Source organism: Cydia strobilella, chromosome 6 (assembly GCF_947568885.1).
Source record: "Cydia strobilella chromosome 6, ilCydStro3.1, whole genome shotgun sequence".
In the NCBI taxonomy this organism is placed as follows: Eukaryota; Metazoa; Arthropoda; class Insecta; order Lepidoptera; family Tortricidae; genus Cydia; species Cydia strobilella.
The window spans coordinates 17,299,929-17,313,428 of record NC_086046.1 but is presented as its reverse complement, the minus strand read 5'-3'; the positions used below and the strand labels follow the sequence as shown (position 1 = coordinate 17,313,428).

Sequence of the window (13,500 nt, the reverse complement as noted above, 5' to 3'; positions counted from 1 at the left end):
AAGCCCGTAGATTGTAGAGATATAAATCAATGTTTCTTTACTCACCCCTCTGCCCTCTCATCCCTGAGCTGTCGAGACATAACCCGAGGTCCCGTCTGGACCGAGGGAGATCGTACATGCTGCCACACTCGTCCCGACGCGTGTGACAACATTACAATAGTGGAGACCCAATAAAACAATTTTTTTCGACGCACCCGTAATTTCGTCCCTTACCAGGCCTATGGAACTCCGAGAGAGATCGGATCTATGCTTACGAATCTCGTCCCGCCGGCGGTACAAAAGCCACTAAAGCCAGCTAGTTGGTTGCCACACGCGCTCACGCACGCACGTCACCGCGCCCTACTTATGCCATAGAAATGTCTTCGTCACGAAATAATAACAGCTTGTAGTGAAATGACGGATGTAGAAACAACAAGACAAATAAAATGTATATATTTTTTCCTCTTTCGACAGATGAGGAAAAGTAAGTACATTCTCAATATACTAGCTACTTACACCTGTTATTATTCTTACGATAGTCACAAGCTACGTAGGTACTATTAAATTGTTTTAAAGATGTAGGTAATGATTTTAACGACACATTTATAAATATCTACCTAAGACACCTAAGTATTTGAAAGAAGCGTCGGCAACCCTAGCGTTGTGTCGGCGCGCGCGGTGCCGGGAGCGACGCGTTGAAGGACACTCCATTGTATTTTTGTGTACTTAGGTATCAAAACGGTAGGAATTTGCGTTTTCTTTGAGAGATAAGTATATAAGAAGAGATAAGAACTATTATATAATCTGTGCCCATACGCAGCATCTTACGTTACGTAAGCGAACAATTCGCGAACGAGAAGAGAAGCGGCGCGGCGCGGCGGGCCCACGGCGTTTAGGCCAGGCGTGCATGCTCAAAAAAAGTTATAGAGGGAAATGCTTGGAACACAAGTTTTGACTTCGTAACTTTGTTTGCACTAGTTAGGTGTAACAACAGTCCCCGGCCGTAGCCCTTGAGCCGGGGGGGAGAGGAGGGTTTGAAGGTTCCATTGTATTTTAGCGACATGGCAACTTTTACAAAATGAAAGGTGATTAAATATGTTACCGTTCACCGATTTGTCTGACGAACGAAATAAGTTCCAATGGAAAGTATACAACTTCTACAACATGAATAAATAAGGTTGCCTATGTTTTTCCGGAGGTTGCCGTGTTTAAACAGGTGAGTTAAAATCGATAATTGCACCCATCTGTCTGACGCTTGAATTATATATCAAAATAATGGTAATTTAATTGCGAATACAAATACAATGGTATAGGGTTGCCTGCAAAAATCCAGTCACAAATAAGGGTTGCCAGGCTTTTAAAGAAAATAAGAAGGAAAGACTTTTAGCGATAACTCAAAAACGGCTTAACTGATCACGATTATTTTAACTATTTTCGAATGTGTTTATTAATCACTATTTTTGTGATTTTTTTTACATATATTTTACGGCACTAAATTATTTTTATACATATATTTTATTCGTTTAGAAGCGGTTGTTACCTAAAATATTCACTTTATCCCTATGGTGTGGGACGTCGTTGGATAGGTATTTTAAAATGAATAGGGGTTTTTTGTAACAAAAAATTTTTTGATAGTTACTATTTTCGAAAATAATCGCTTCTAAAGGAACAAAATATATGTAAAAATAAAATTTTCCTATAGTGCCGGATATTGTTGGATAGGTCTTAAAATGAATAGGGGTCTTCAATAATCAATTTTAGATAAAGCGAATATTTTCGGAAATAATCCCTTCGAAAGAAACAAAATGTATGTAAGGATTTTTTTTTCATTTCAAACCTACAGTGCCGGGTATTGTTGGATAGGTCTTTTAAAATGAATAGGGGTTTTCAATCATCAATTTTAGATAAAGTCGAAAGAAACAAAATGTATGTAAGGATTTTTAGTTTCGTTTCAAACCTATGATGTGGGATGTCGTTGGATAGGTCTTTTAAAATAAATAGGGGTTTTTAGAAAAACATTTTTTGATAAAGTGAATATTTTCGGAAATAAACGCTTTGAAAGGAACAAAATGTGTGTGACAATTTTTTTATCGTTTCAACCCTATGGTGTGGAGTGTCGTTGGATAGGTATTTCAAAATAAATACGGCTCTTTGAACAATTTTTTTTGATAAAGTGAATCATTTCGGAAATAATTATTTAGAAAGAAAAAAAAAAGGGTTTTTCCTTCTAACTTTTGAACCATTGATCCAAGAATTATGAAAAAAATAACAAAAATAGTAATTAATAAACACATTCGAAAATAGTTAAAAACAATCGTGATCAGTTAAGCCGTTTTTGAGTCATCGCTAAAAGTCTTTCCTTCTTATTTTCTTTAAAAGCCCGGCAACCCTTATTTGTGACCGGATTTTCGCAGGCAACCCTATACCATTGTATTCGCAATAAAATTACCATTATTTTGATATATAATTCAAGCGTCAGACAGATGGGTGCAATTATCGATTTTAACTCACCTGTTTAAACACGGCAACCTCATAATAGTGATCGAAAAAACATAGGAAACCTAATTTATTCATGTTGTAGAAGTTGTATACTTTCCATTGGAACTTATTCCGTGCGTCAGACAAATCGGTGAAATTTTAAGAAAAAAATATATTTTCAAAAATTTATTAAAAATAGCCATGACCATATTTCTTTAGGCAACTCTATTTATTTATGTTCAGGAACATATTATCTTTCATAAAATATAAGTTTCATCCGTCAGAGTCAGACGTATGGGTGAAGGTAGGGTATCTCCTACTAAGAAGTATGCGATTGTATTTGTTAATTGTATTAGTCGAATAATTAAAAATGTTACAGCTTTAAGGAAATAATGTGCAATAATTGACGGACATAACTTTGTATACCTACATGGCAAAATAAAACTGAAATAGAAATTTCACTCACGTTTCTAGTACAAAAAAAAATATTGTTAAAAATTGTGTGATGTACGGAACCCTTGAAACGCGAGTCCGACTCGCACTTGGCCGGTTTTTTTGGGGTATTAGACACCATCCGCGCATTCAGCAGCAGTTCGCAGAGCAGCGCACACGCAGCATGGCACACGATTTGAACGGCAAAGTCGCCCTTGTGACGGGCGCCGCTAACGGCGTGGGCGCGGGGATAGTAAGGCTGTTGTTGGCTGAAGGAGCGAAGGTAGGTGGTGTGAGGAGACCCGTGCTTTGTAGGTACTTCTTCAATTCAATAACGGCTAGACCGATCATGTTCGCTATAGTTTTCATTGAAAGTACTTACTTTTAAGCTTTTGTTTTGATTTTTTTCATATTTTTTGGACCCATGGTTTAAAAGTTAGAGGGAGAAGACACATATTTTTTTTTCTTCCGGAACGATTACTTCCGAAAATATTCACTCTATGAAAATATGGCTGTGGAGACCTTTATTCTTTTTAAAAGACCTATCCAACGATACCCCACACCATTGGCAAAAAGCGACAAATATTTTTCAAGAAACAAAAAAACATTTTGTATGGGAGGTACCCGAAAATTGGTATTTTTGCATCCGAGCAGCATAAGGAGATATGATCGGTCACAATCTTACAATCGAATCAAGTGGGAAAGGCGAGCCTATTTTATTATTGCGTCCACACCACATAATTAAATAAAGTATGTACTTTATTTATAACACCAAGTTACATGTGATGGTTTTCATATCAGTAGGTGTAGATCGTAGTCACTGGCGCGAGGAATGAAAAGATAAAGTTGAAACTTGACAATGAATTTTAATTCGATTTTCGGATACAATATACAGTCGAGTGAAAAGGATCGCGTCTAGCAGCGGACTGACTGCTGACTGCCGCCGGCGCATAGCAACATAATGCACATTACTTGCATAAGATATGTCATACAGTTTTGAACTTTAAGTATTAGACATTAACTTCTAAATTAATATGACAAAGTTTCCTTAAAATAAAACTTAACTAGTTACCTACGTAATATGTATAAGTAGTAGTTGTATAGTGAGCGCATCGCTAACACTATAGTTAGGTATTACATATTAAATTTAATTGTTACACATTGAACACATTTAATTGGTACATTTAATTTCAGTATAGGCTTCATAAAGGTGACTAGATTAGAATAAATAATATTTATACGCGGTGGCTAAAAAATTTAGCTCTTTCATACATTTTGGCTGGTCCACTTTGTATGGGAGGCTAAATTTTTTTTCGCGATTTCGTGGTTGGTCCTATAGTAAAAGTTACTCAGTATAATCCTAAAACCTCCCTGGCAACGGGAGTGCACTTATTTTTTAGCCAACCTGTATAATATATGTTAGGGAGCTAGAAGAACACGTAAAGTGGGGGTGTATTTTTTTTCCTTCAACCCTCCAATGTGGGATCGTTGGATAGGTCTTTTAAAACGAATACGGGTCTTCAACAAACATTTTTTGATAAAGTGAATAGTTTCGGAAATAATCGCTTCAAAAGAAAAAAAAATGTGCTCTCCCCTTGAACCATGGGTCCAAATAATATGAAAAAAATCGTAAATATAGAGCTTAAGAAAGACATTAAATGAAAACTGTAACGAACATGATCAGTTTAGCCGTTTTTGAGTTATCGCACAAGTTTCCCCTTCATAGTAAAAACACGTACAGCCACAGTTAAACGTTATTACGACATTAAATGGGTTTTTAAAGATATTTGGCATGTAGATAAAGTAAAATGTAAGATAAAAATTGCTTATTTTACTCATTTAATTGTAATTTAATATCTCTATAACAGTTTCATTGGCTGAATGAGTAATGACGTTGACTATTGGAAGTTTTAGAACGAAAAAAAAAACCGGCCAAGTGCGAGTCGGACTCGCGTTCCAAGGGTTCCGTACATTACACAATTTAATTTTTATGTGAAACGTGAGTGAAATGGCTTTAAAAACCCCGTAGTGGTCGGATCAAAAACTAAGTAATTAAGTCCGACTCACTCTTGACTGCACATTTCTAATAGGTTTTCCTGTCTTCTATAGGTAAAGATCTATTTTGTGTATTTGTTTCAAAATTTTAGACCCAGAAGTTTCTGAGATAAAGGCGGGGAATATTCATTTTTTGCTTATTTTCTTGAATAACTTCTAAACTAAATATATTAAAATTATAAAAAAAATATATTTAAGATTCTCACAATGAGCTCTTTTATTCGATATGTAACACGATATGGTTTGAAAAACTTTATTTTTTAATTTTCTCATTTACCCCCCAAAAGTAGCCCCCGTGTTTAAAATTCATTTATTTACGTTACATGTCTGTCTTTGGGTCACAAACTTACATATGTATACCAAATTTCAACTTAATTGGTCCAGTAGTTTCGGAGAAAATAGGCTGTGACAGACGGACAGACAGACAGAGAGACGCACGAGTGATCCTATAAGGGTTCCGTTTTTTCCTTTTGAGGTACGGAATCATAAAAGTAAAAAATTAAAACGTAAGAGGCTTGCCCGCTGATTTTCATTCTTTAATTAACAAATCATTATAAAATTACTGCAGTTTCCTAAAATATTTATGTTATTAGGGTTCCGTACCCAAAGGGTAAAAACGGGACCCTATTACTAAGACTTCGCTGTGTGTCTGTCTGTCCGTCTGTCATCAGGCTGTATCTCATGAACCGTGATAGCTAAACAGTTGAAATTTTCACAGATGATGTATTTCTGTTGCCGCTATAACAACAAATACTAAAAACAGAATAAAATAAATATTTAAGTGGGGCTCCCATACAACAAACGTGATTTTTTGCCGGTTTTTGCGTAATGGTACGGAACCCTTCGTGCGCGAGTCCGACTCGCACTTGGCCGGTTTTTCATCAATATTGCAGATATGGAAAGTCTCTGATTGAAAGTAAGTTCTAAGGAAAAAATCATGGCCATACGTCTATTAAGTACTTTAATTAAGCCTACTAAATAAAGTAATAGACGTATGGCCATGATTTTTTCCTACTGATAATGCTGTATTTTTGGTTTCCTCGTATTGTTTAGTTAAACAATCTACTTTTCGTCAGAGTTCGGGTGAAAGGCACCAAACATCATTTGTCACATGCGGTAATATGTATGGTAGGATTAAATCTTAAAGGGGCCCACCCATTACCAGTCCGCCGGACGATATCGGCCTGTCAGTTAGAACAAAAAATTGACAGTTTCAAACAACTGACAGGCCGATATCGTCCGGCGGACCGGTAATGGGAGAGCCCCTTTAAGGGGCCCAACTGACTATCAGTCCGCCGACGCACGATAGTCAGTGGGCCCCTTTAGGGGGGTAATTCACCTTACAGCACTTACTTTCTAAGGCGCAAGTTACATAAACATCATCTTCATAACAGGGTCAACACAGGGAATTTTGCCTATATAATAGCATTTTAAATTTAAAAATACTTTACACAGCACGTCGCCATTCTGGACATCGATGAGACTAAAGGGACAGCGTTCCAAAACGAGTTAAACGCTGAATATGGCGCCAATAAGAGCAAGTTCTACCAGTGCGATGTCACGAACGACGATCAGCTGTTCGCGGCGTTTCAGTCCGTCGTAGTGGGCCATGGGGGCCTCGACCTGGTGGTCAACAATGCTGGCATCATGAACGATGCCGCGCACATGTATAAGAAAGAAATTTCGATTAACGTGGTAAGTCCTGTTTGAGTTGCTCACTTTGGGTAGGTATCATAGTATCATAGTAGGTATAAACTCGAGCGAGAATTCATAAATAACTAAATACCTACATAATACCTCAATGTGAGTCGGATTGGCGTTCCTCAGGTCCGACTATGATTGACTGTGTGGTTAAAAGCTGCGTGTGCTCATTAAGTTAAAATCTAATAGGTAGGAATGTGAACTAAATCAAATGATAGTTTATTGTGGTGTTAGTGGGCCTTTTTGAGTGCCACATCGACCAGCATTGATCTATTATAGTGGCCCTTTAAAGTTCATTACTAATGTCCGTTGACTAGGAAATTCTACTATATTCTTTGGGCCTTTATGCTCTGTACCTCATAAGGTTATACGTGCCGCCCTAAGCAGGTACTTCTCTTTGACATTAGTGGTCTGCAGGAACAAAGAATTTGCATTGCATTGCAGTCTCCTCTGACTCCTGGCAAAACCTGCATGTCGCGTCTTGTTTCTTTTCAATTATAAACATGTGTTTGTTCAACTTGCAGTGTCCGTACTATTCTTGTCACTGCGCATGATGGATCAAAGATTAAATGATACTCCTAATTCGTAGTTTTCTTACCTACCTACCTACGCTCCAAGAAACCCATTGGTTCGAACCTACGACCACGTAATTCTCATGCTGCCAGCGCTTCTTGCTATTGTCTGTTAGTTGCCAATATTCAAACTTATTTACATAATATAACTGCTTCCAGACTGCTCTGATCACCAGCACCTTGAAAGCCCTAGAGCTGATGCGAACAGATGAAGGTGGTAAAGGAGGCACCGTTATCAACATAGCTTCTGCCGTCGGCCTTTGCCAGAGCTCTGCACTGCCCATTTACTTTGCCACCAAGTCGGCTGTTATCCAGTTCAGCAATTGTATAGGTGTAAGTTTTTTTTTTATACTTGTGTAGTTTTTTTACAAACTAGGTAACTGTAAGCTTCGTGACACTGTAGGCTCTTGATCCGCTGCCACCTAGGGACAGGGCCGCGGTGCACCGGCCTTATTGGCACTCGCTTTCCGTAGCTGTGTGACGAAACCATAGACTTTTGGAGAACAAGCCGGCATGTGTTTAAGAAGACAGAATTCCAGATCCAGACTGCTGCTGATGCTACATTTGGAGAAACCTATTGCAACTCTTCCATCGAAGTCACGATAATCAGTGATGAGACAGAGATATGCTCTCCCCTTTTCTCCTCTTCTTAGTTTGTGATTTTATCGGTCCAACTTGTTTTGCCATTCTCCGCCAAGACTAGTTTTATACTTAGGTATTTTTGACACCTACATAATAACAATTTCAGAAAGAGGACTACTACGAGAAGACTGGCGTCCGCGTCCTGGTAATGTGTTTTGGAGGCACCGACACCGGTCTCCTCAGCATTCCGAAGCTGGGATCGATCGACAAAAACCTCGAAAACATCTTAAGCTTATTTAATCAATTCCCTCTACAACGGTACGTACCTTAAGCACTTACTATACAATCTAACTGAACCTATTGTGATTTCCTTAAATATTATTGAAGTAAGACTGGTTCCGGTGAAACTGTAGGCTATGCCGAAACCACACAGCGCGTGAAATTTAGGCACGTTCCAAGGTGTGACGATGGAGGATGAATGTCCTGTAAACGACGAGCGGTGCAGAGCAACCGTGGGCATCGTGCCAAACAATTCATCTGAACTGAGCACAAACCATAATTAAAATACAAACGGTAGAATAGAAATCGAAGGCAGTCTCTTCTTAGACTCGGAGGTTTAATATTGCTCGTTAGCTCGAGTTGAAGACTCGCACAACGTGCGCTGAGTTAAAGGGTCCAAACTAGTATCTAGGAGCTTGTGATGGTCAAGACCCCCGACACTCCTTATAATACCCTACACTCTAGTCACTCTACCCCTTCTATCCCATATAAGGCCCAAGAACCCATAGAACCCAAGAACTGACCTAAATCGTTAGGGATCTCTAAAAGCAAACCTAGTTTAACTAAGGATGTGATTTATATCTGTCTTGCATTTAAAACTATTGGCCATAAAAGTGATGTGATCGTCTAGGAAATTGTAGGACCCCGTAGCTGTACGTAATAACCCCTGGTTCTTTTACAAAGAGGAGAGTTACATAACTACATGAAAAGCACATAAATAAATTGATTAACCCATAGAAATCTAACAGTAGCATAATAAGAAAGGTTACTACCAATGGTTACCTACGTAAATGAGGAATGCAATGTAAAATGTAATCGGTATAGAAGTATAACAGTACTTTAGGGATTGCAGAACCGGTACTGTTTAAAAGAACTGGGATTTTCGGTAACAGCCAAACATGAAACGGGGTTATCTCGGTATTTTCGGTACTTTCGGGACTGCACACAAAATTTATTTTTACTTCAATCTTCAGTAAAAAAGGGAACTAAGATGAATAATCTTTCTCTCAACATTAGTTCAATACAATAAATATTATAGTGAAGGTACAAACACTTCTTTTTTACGATAAAATGAGTCACCATAATGGGGTTATGGCGCCATCATAGCTTGCCCCTTTTTCCATAAGATTTGGCTTAAAGGGCTGGCATCCAGGGCATTAAAACAAGGGCAAGCTATGCTGGCGCCATCTGCTAATTATTTCGACCGGCCAACCCCATTCCGTAAACTATGATATGGACTATTTACAATACTAACTAAAAAATATAGGTATCCTTGGTACAATGGCTCAAGGGCCTATTTTAGATTTAAGCTAGTTATTAATTTCGTTTACGTAGTACCACTGTATATATCTTGTATGTAAATAAAAAATCTCAATTTCGAAGTTGACATGAATAATATAGTATAATTTAATTTAATTATTGTTTTATTGGTTTGTTACTTAAATTACGTGCGATATAGGTACGAGTTTACTGTATAGTTATGCAGTCTTTAATGAAAACCATCAGCAATCACTGAATTGCGGCCGAGTAACATTATCATTTATTTTAAAAGAATAAGCCGTTTTATAAAAACAAAGTTATTAATAAAAATGTAATGTTGGCATTCAGGATGAGGATTACGGTAGAATATTTTAATTACTTACAGTAACAGCTAGAACTATAAATAAAAAGGATAAATTCAGACAACACTAAGAAGTTACCCAAAAAAAGCATTTTTTATTTTCTTCGAATCTGCTCAGATTATTGTCACTAATATTTCAATTATTTTTAAAATATCATCATTTGGGAGTTTGGGTTATCATGGCCCTGTAAGAGGATTATTTTATGGTTCTTTACTCCTATTTATTTATTCGTATAAATTGATTTCTGATAGAAACCCTTATTAACAGTTCCAAATTAGGCAGTATGCTATTGACGACATTGTCATACTTATAGATTGTTGTAATCAATGAATAGGTTTGATTTTAATGTGCGGGTAACAAGAGGAAGTTATGTTAATTGTCTGGCTGATTAACATATCTAAGACATCTTTTAGAAACGTGAAATTTGGTGGTTTTCTCGAGCTAGTTACGTAACAAAAACTTTACTAACTTTTTCTTTAATATATGACATCTATTACAGTTCTTAATTTATAGATGGTCAAACCAATTTGTCAGTCAGTAACAACCAGGAAAATTATACTCATCCCTTTCTTTTGGGTGCTAATACTATTGTAAGACAAAGATAGTATGATTCTCTCTGTCTATGTTTGAAATGAGACAGTCCTATGACAAACTATATATATAGTAAACTATATATATAGTATAATATGTCTCACGATAGTTTAAATTCGATTATATATATAGTGTGTGGCTTGTCCAGGATGGTACACATTTTCCAAGATGGCTGCGATTCCTCGAGGTCCCTAAATGTCAAATTGTGTGGACATGAAAAAGACCTTTAATTAACATACATACCAAATTTCATAACTTTGGAAGGATTTCGAGGTTAGACTTAATCCGAATGCGCTATTACTAATACTTAAAACCTTTTATTAAATATTAAAATAAAATATTTTATTAAGTGATACAAATATTTCAATAATTTTAATTTATTTGCGTAAGACACAGACATGATTTGTTGAGCTAGAGCATGAGATATGCTATTTACAATGTAAATAACTTTGTAGGGTTATCACTGATATAAAAATATTTGATTTTAATGATTTTGTTTTACTTTTTAATCCAGCTTTACGATTAGGTATAACTCGATTGTAGATCACTTAGAATACTTAGATAACACTATCCTTTCAGCTTAGTCTCTAGAAATGCTCCACTTCCTGTATATCTCACTGATTTTGATTACCCGCCCTTCCCCCCCTCTCCCCTACAGCGCAAGTGTGATGAAATGAAAATTGTTTTAGGCTAGGCTGCATATAGGTATTGCGGAAATGATATGATTGGCCTACGAAGGCCTTTGATCCGTAATTAAATTGACACCGTGTTTATTAAGTTTGCCTATCTGTTTACAGGGTGGAATCAGCAGCCCAGGGTGTGATCGATGCGTACAAGAAAGGCTCCAGTGGCAGTACCTGGATCTCAACCCGGGACCTCCCCGCCAAGGACATTACTGACAACGTCAATAGGGCATATGAGATCTTGGGCGAACATATTTGACCGCATGTAGGTATAGCGAGCTGCAAATTTGTATGGACACAATATGAATGGAATTCATTCATAAAGTGGCCATACCCTTTTACAGCTGGGTCTACATGTAGATAGGCAACCAAATTCAGTGAGGTTTGTTAATTCTTTCTACTTAAATGAAGTGTCAGGGAGGTTGAAAGCGGCACACGGAGGTTACAAGGTTTTGTATAATAAATTTCAGTATAAATCTAAATTCCGTGGTTTTATTTTATACTTCCATTGCCCTCTATTTGTGTTTATCATACTCGGCGTGTAAAACGTAGATGTTCTTTGGTAACTAAACAACTTGACTAGTGGCTCTGTGAGCTGTAGACCTCGCCAACACAGCTTATCCATACTAATATTATAAATGCGAAAGTGCGTCTGTCTCGCTGAACCGATTTAGTTGAAATTTGGTATAAGAGTCCCGGGGAAGGACATAGGGTAGTTTTTATCCCAGTAATCATCCATTATGGGGGTGAAAAGGGGGGTCGAGATTTGTATGGGGAATCAATAACCGCTGAACCGATTTAGATGATATTTGGTATGGAGATAGTTTGAAATGTGGGTATATAGAGATATAGAATAGTTTTTATCCCCGAAATTATCCCTTAAGGGTATAAAAAGGGGGGGTGAAAGTTTGTATGGGGAATCAATAATATCTTAAAAACTCAACATTCTATTTAGTAATTCCACGCAGACGAAGTCGCGGGCAAAAGCTAGTACCTCAATAAATGTACCTACTTATGTAACCCAATATTCATATGCATATAAATCATTCATTCATTCATGGCTCCGCCATTTTGTAAAAAAAAAAATCTATTTAATCAATATCAATAAATAACTATTCAATCATCGAACCTGGTCACAAAAATTCACGAGAATCGGTTGTCATTGCGACCTGTAGACGAGAACATCCGGAGATCCGGACATACGAAAACATTTTCGCCCAAGCTGAAACGGAGACCTCCGCCAATGCTCGGTCAACGAACGGTTATTTACGCTTAATAACATTAATAAAATTCTTAATCGAAAAGCACCATCTCGCGTGCAATTTGGTAACTTTATAGGGAGCGTGCATGAACTATAGGGGGCAGCACAGGAGCTCAGATTTTTGGCGCGAGGCGTAAATGTGAAGTTTATACTTCAAATGCGCCTATATTTGAAGTATAAACTTCGCATTTACGTATGTAGCCCACAATATGGCGGAACCTACTATGCACAAGAAAACGTACGAGGACGGTAGATGGCAGCACTTGCTTTGGCAATGTAAGGAGAGCGTTGGGGTAAGATTCCTAGAGTTACATTTTAATCGTGACTTAATACTGTGATCTTAATTGATCGGGTTTTAGGCGAGGTGAGTAGTGTTTTCGTGAAAGCTCCATTGTACTAACGGCTTGAGGACCAGGTACAAAAACTATGTTTTTTGTAAAGAGTACAAACTTTTCTTTATACTTAATAAAAAAAACGCTTTTTTGGCATCCTTTTAGTATTAACAACCTTAGAAGTTACACTTGTAACAAAAAAAAACTTAGGACAAGATGAAATGGTAATGGGGTAAGATCGATATAGCTTTTAAAATCGCTTACACGCGTCGTAGGTATATTTTATGCATATAAATCCAACGGTATGGCAAATTTAAATAAAACCGTTATTTACTGCTGAAATTCGATTTTCCAAAAAGTGATATTTCAATCTTATCCCATTTTGAGGTGAAGTAAACTAGGGTTCTCAAACTTTTCTTTATAGAATACGACTTTTAGTTTTAGCTTTGACTAATAAGTTTTTTTGGGCGTAGCATAGCTATGGTTACGACACGATAGGGCTAATATTATTATTTGTCATTTCTCATGCTCTGAAAGAGGGTCATTGTTGTTCTAAAAGGTGTGCAGAAAATGATACGTGTCTGCACTAGAGCATTTTACGTTCGAAGTACGATTAAAAAAAACATTTACGATAAGAAATTAAATTTTGAGTGTAAATGGATTTGTTATACAATTTCCATTCTTATATTTGACTCCCCATTCGATAAATTACGATACTTTTGCCTAAATTGTTAATTGAAAGTACCCTCAAGAAATACTGTAAAAAATTATACTTAGTCATGTTTAAAAAAACACATGCATTTTACTTTCCTCGTATTCGAAATAAAAAGAAGTATTTAACTCGGGTGAAAGGCATCATTTCAGCCTCGGACTATTGACGCTCTCACTGCGCTCGAGCGTCAAAGTACCTCGTCAGAAATGAGTGCCTTTCTT

At 37.1% G+C, this 13,500-nt stretch overlaps 2 protein-coding genes across 3 annotated transcripts in view; one reads left to right on the top strand and one right to left on the bottom strand.

Annotated features, from left to right (window-relative positions):
- Nucleotides 1-13,500, bottom strand: part of LOC134742445 (FACT complex subunit spt16) — a 261,308-nt gene that overhangs the window by 186,063 nt on the left and 61,745 nt on the right. The gene's annotated exons all lie outside the window — the stretch shown is intronic.
- The window catches only part of LOC134742464 (15-hydroxyprostaglandin dehydrogenase [NAD(+)]-like), a 102,246-nt gene that overhangs the window by 64,096 nt on the left and 24,650 nt on the right, over nucleotides 1-13,500 (top strand). The window contains exons 1-5 of one of the 2 annotated variants that reach the window (XM_063675645.1): nucleotides 3,049-3,172; nucleotides 6,400-6,639; nucleotides 7,377-7,550; nucleotides 7,966-8,117; nucleotides 11,089-11,411. The exons of the other annotated variant lie outside the window; for it this stretch is intronic. Coding sequence (XP_063531715.1) covers nucleotides 3,074-3,172; nucleotides 6,400-6,639; nucleotides 7,377-7,550; nucleotides 7,966-8,117; nucleotides 11,089-11,233 — 810 coding nt within the window. The 5' untranslated portion in view covers nucleotides 3,049-3,073 and the 3' untranslated portion in view covers nucleotides 11,234-11,411. Of the gene's footprint in view, nucleotides 1-3,048; nucleotides 3,173-6,399; nucleotides 6,640-7,376; nucleotides 7,551-7,965; nucleotides 8,118-11,088; nucleotides 11,412-13,500 lie in introns of those variants that run through there. 2 annotated transcript variants of the gene reach the window in all.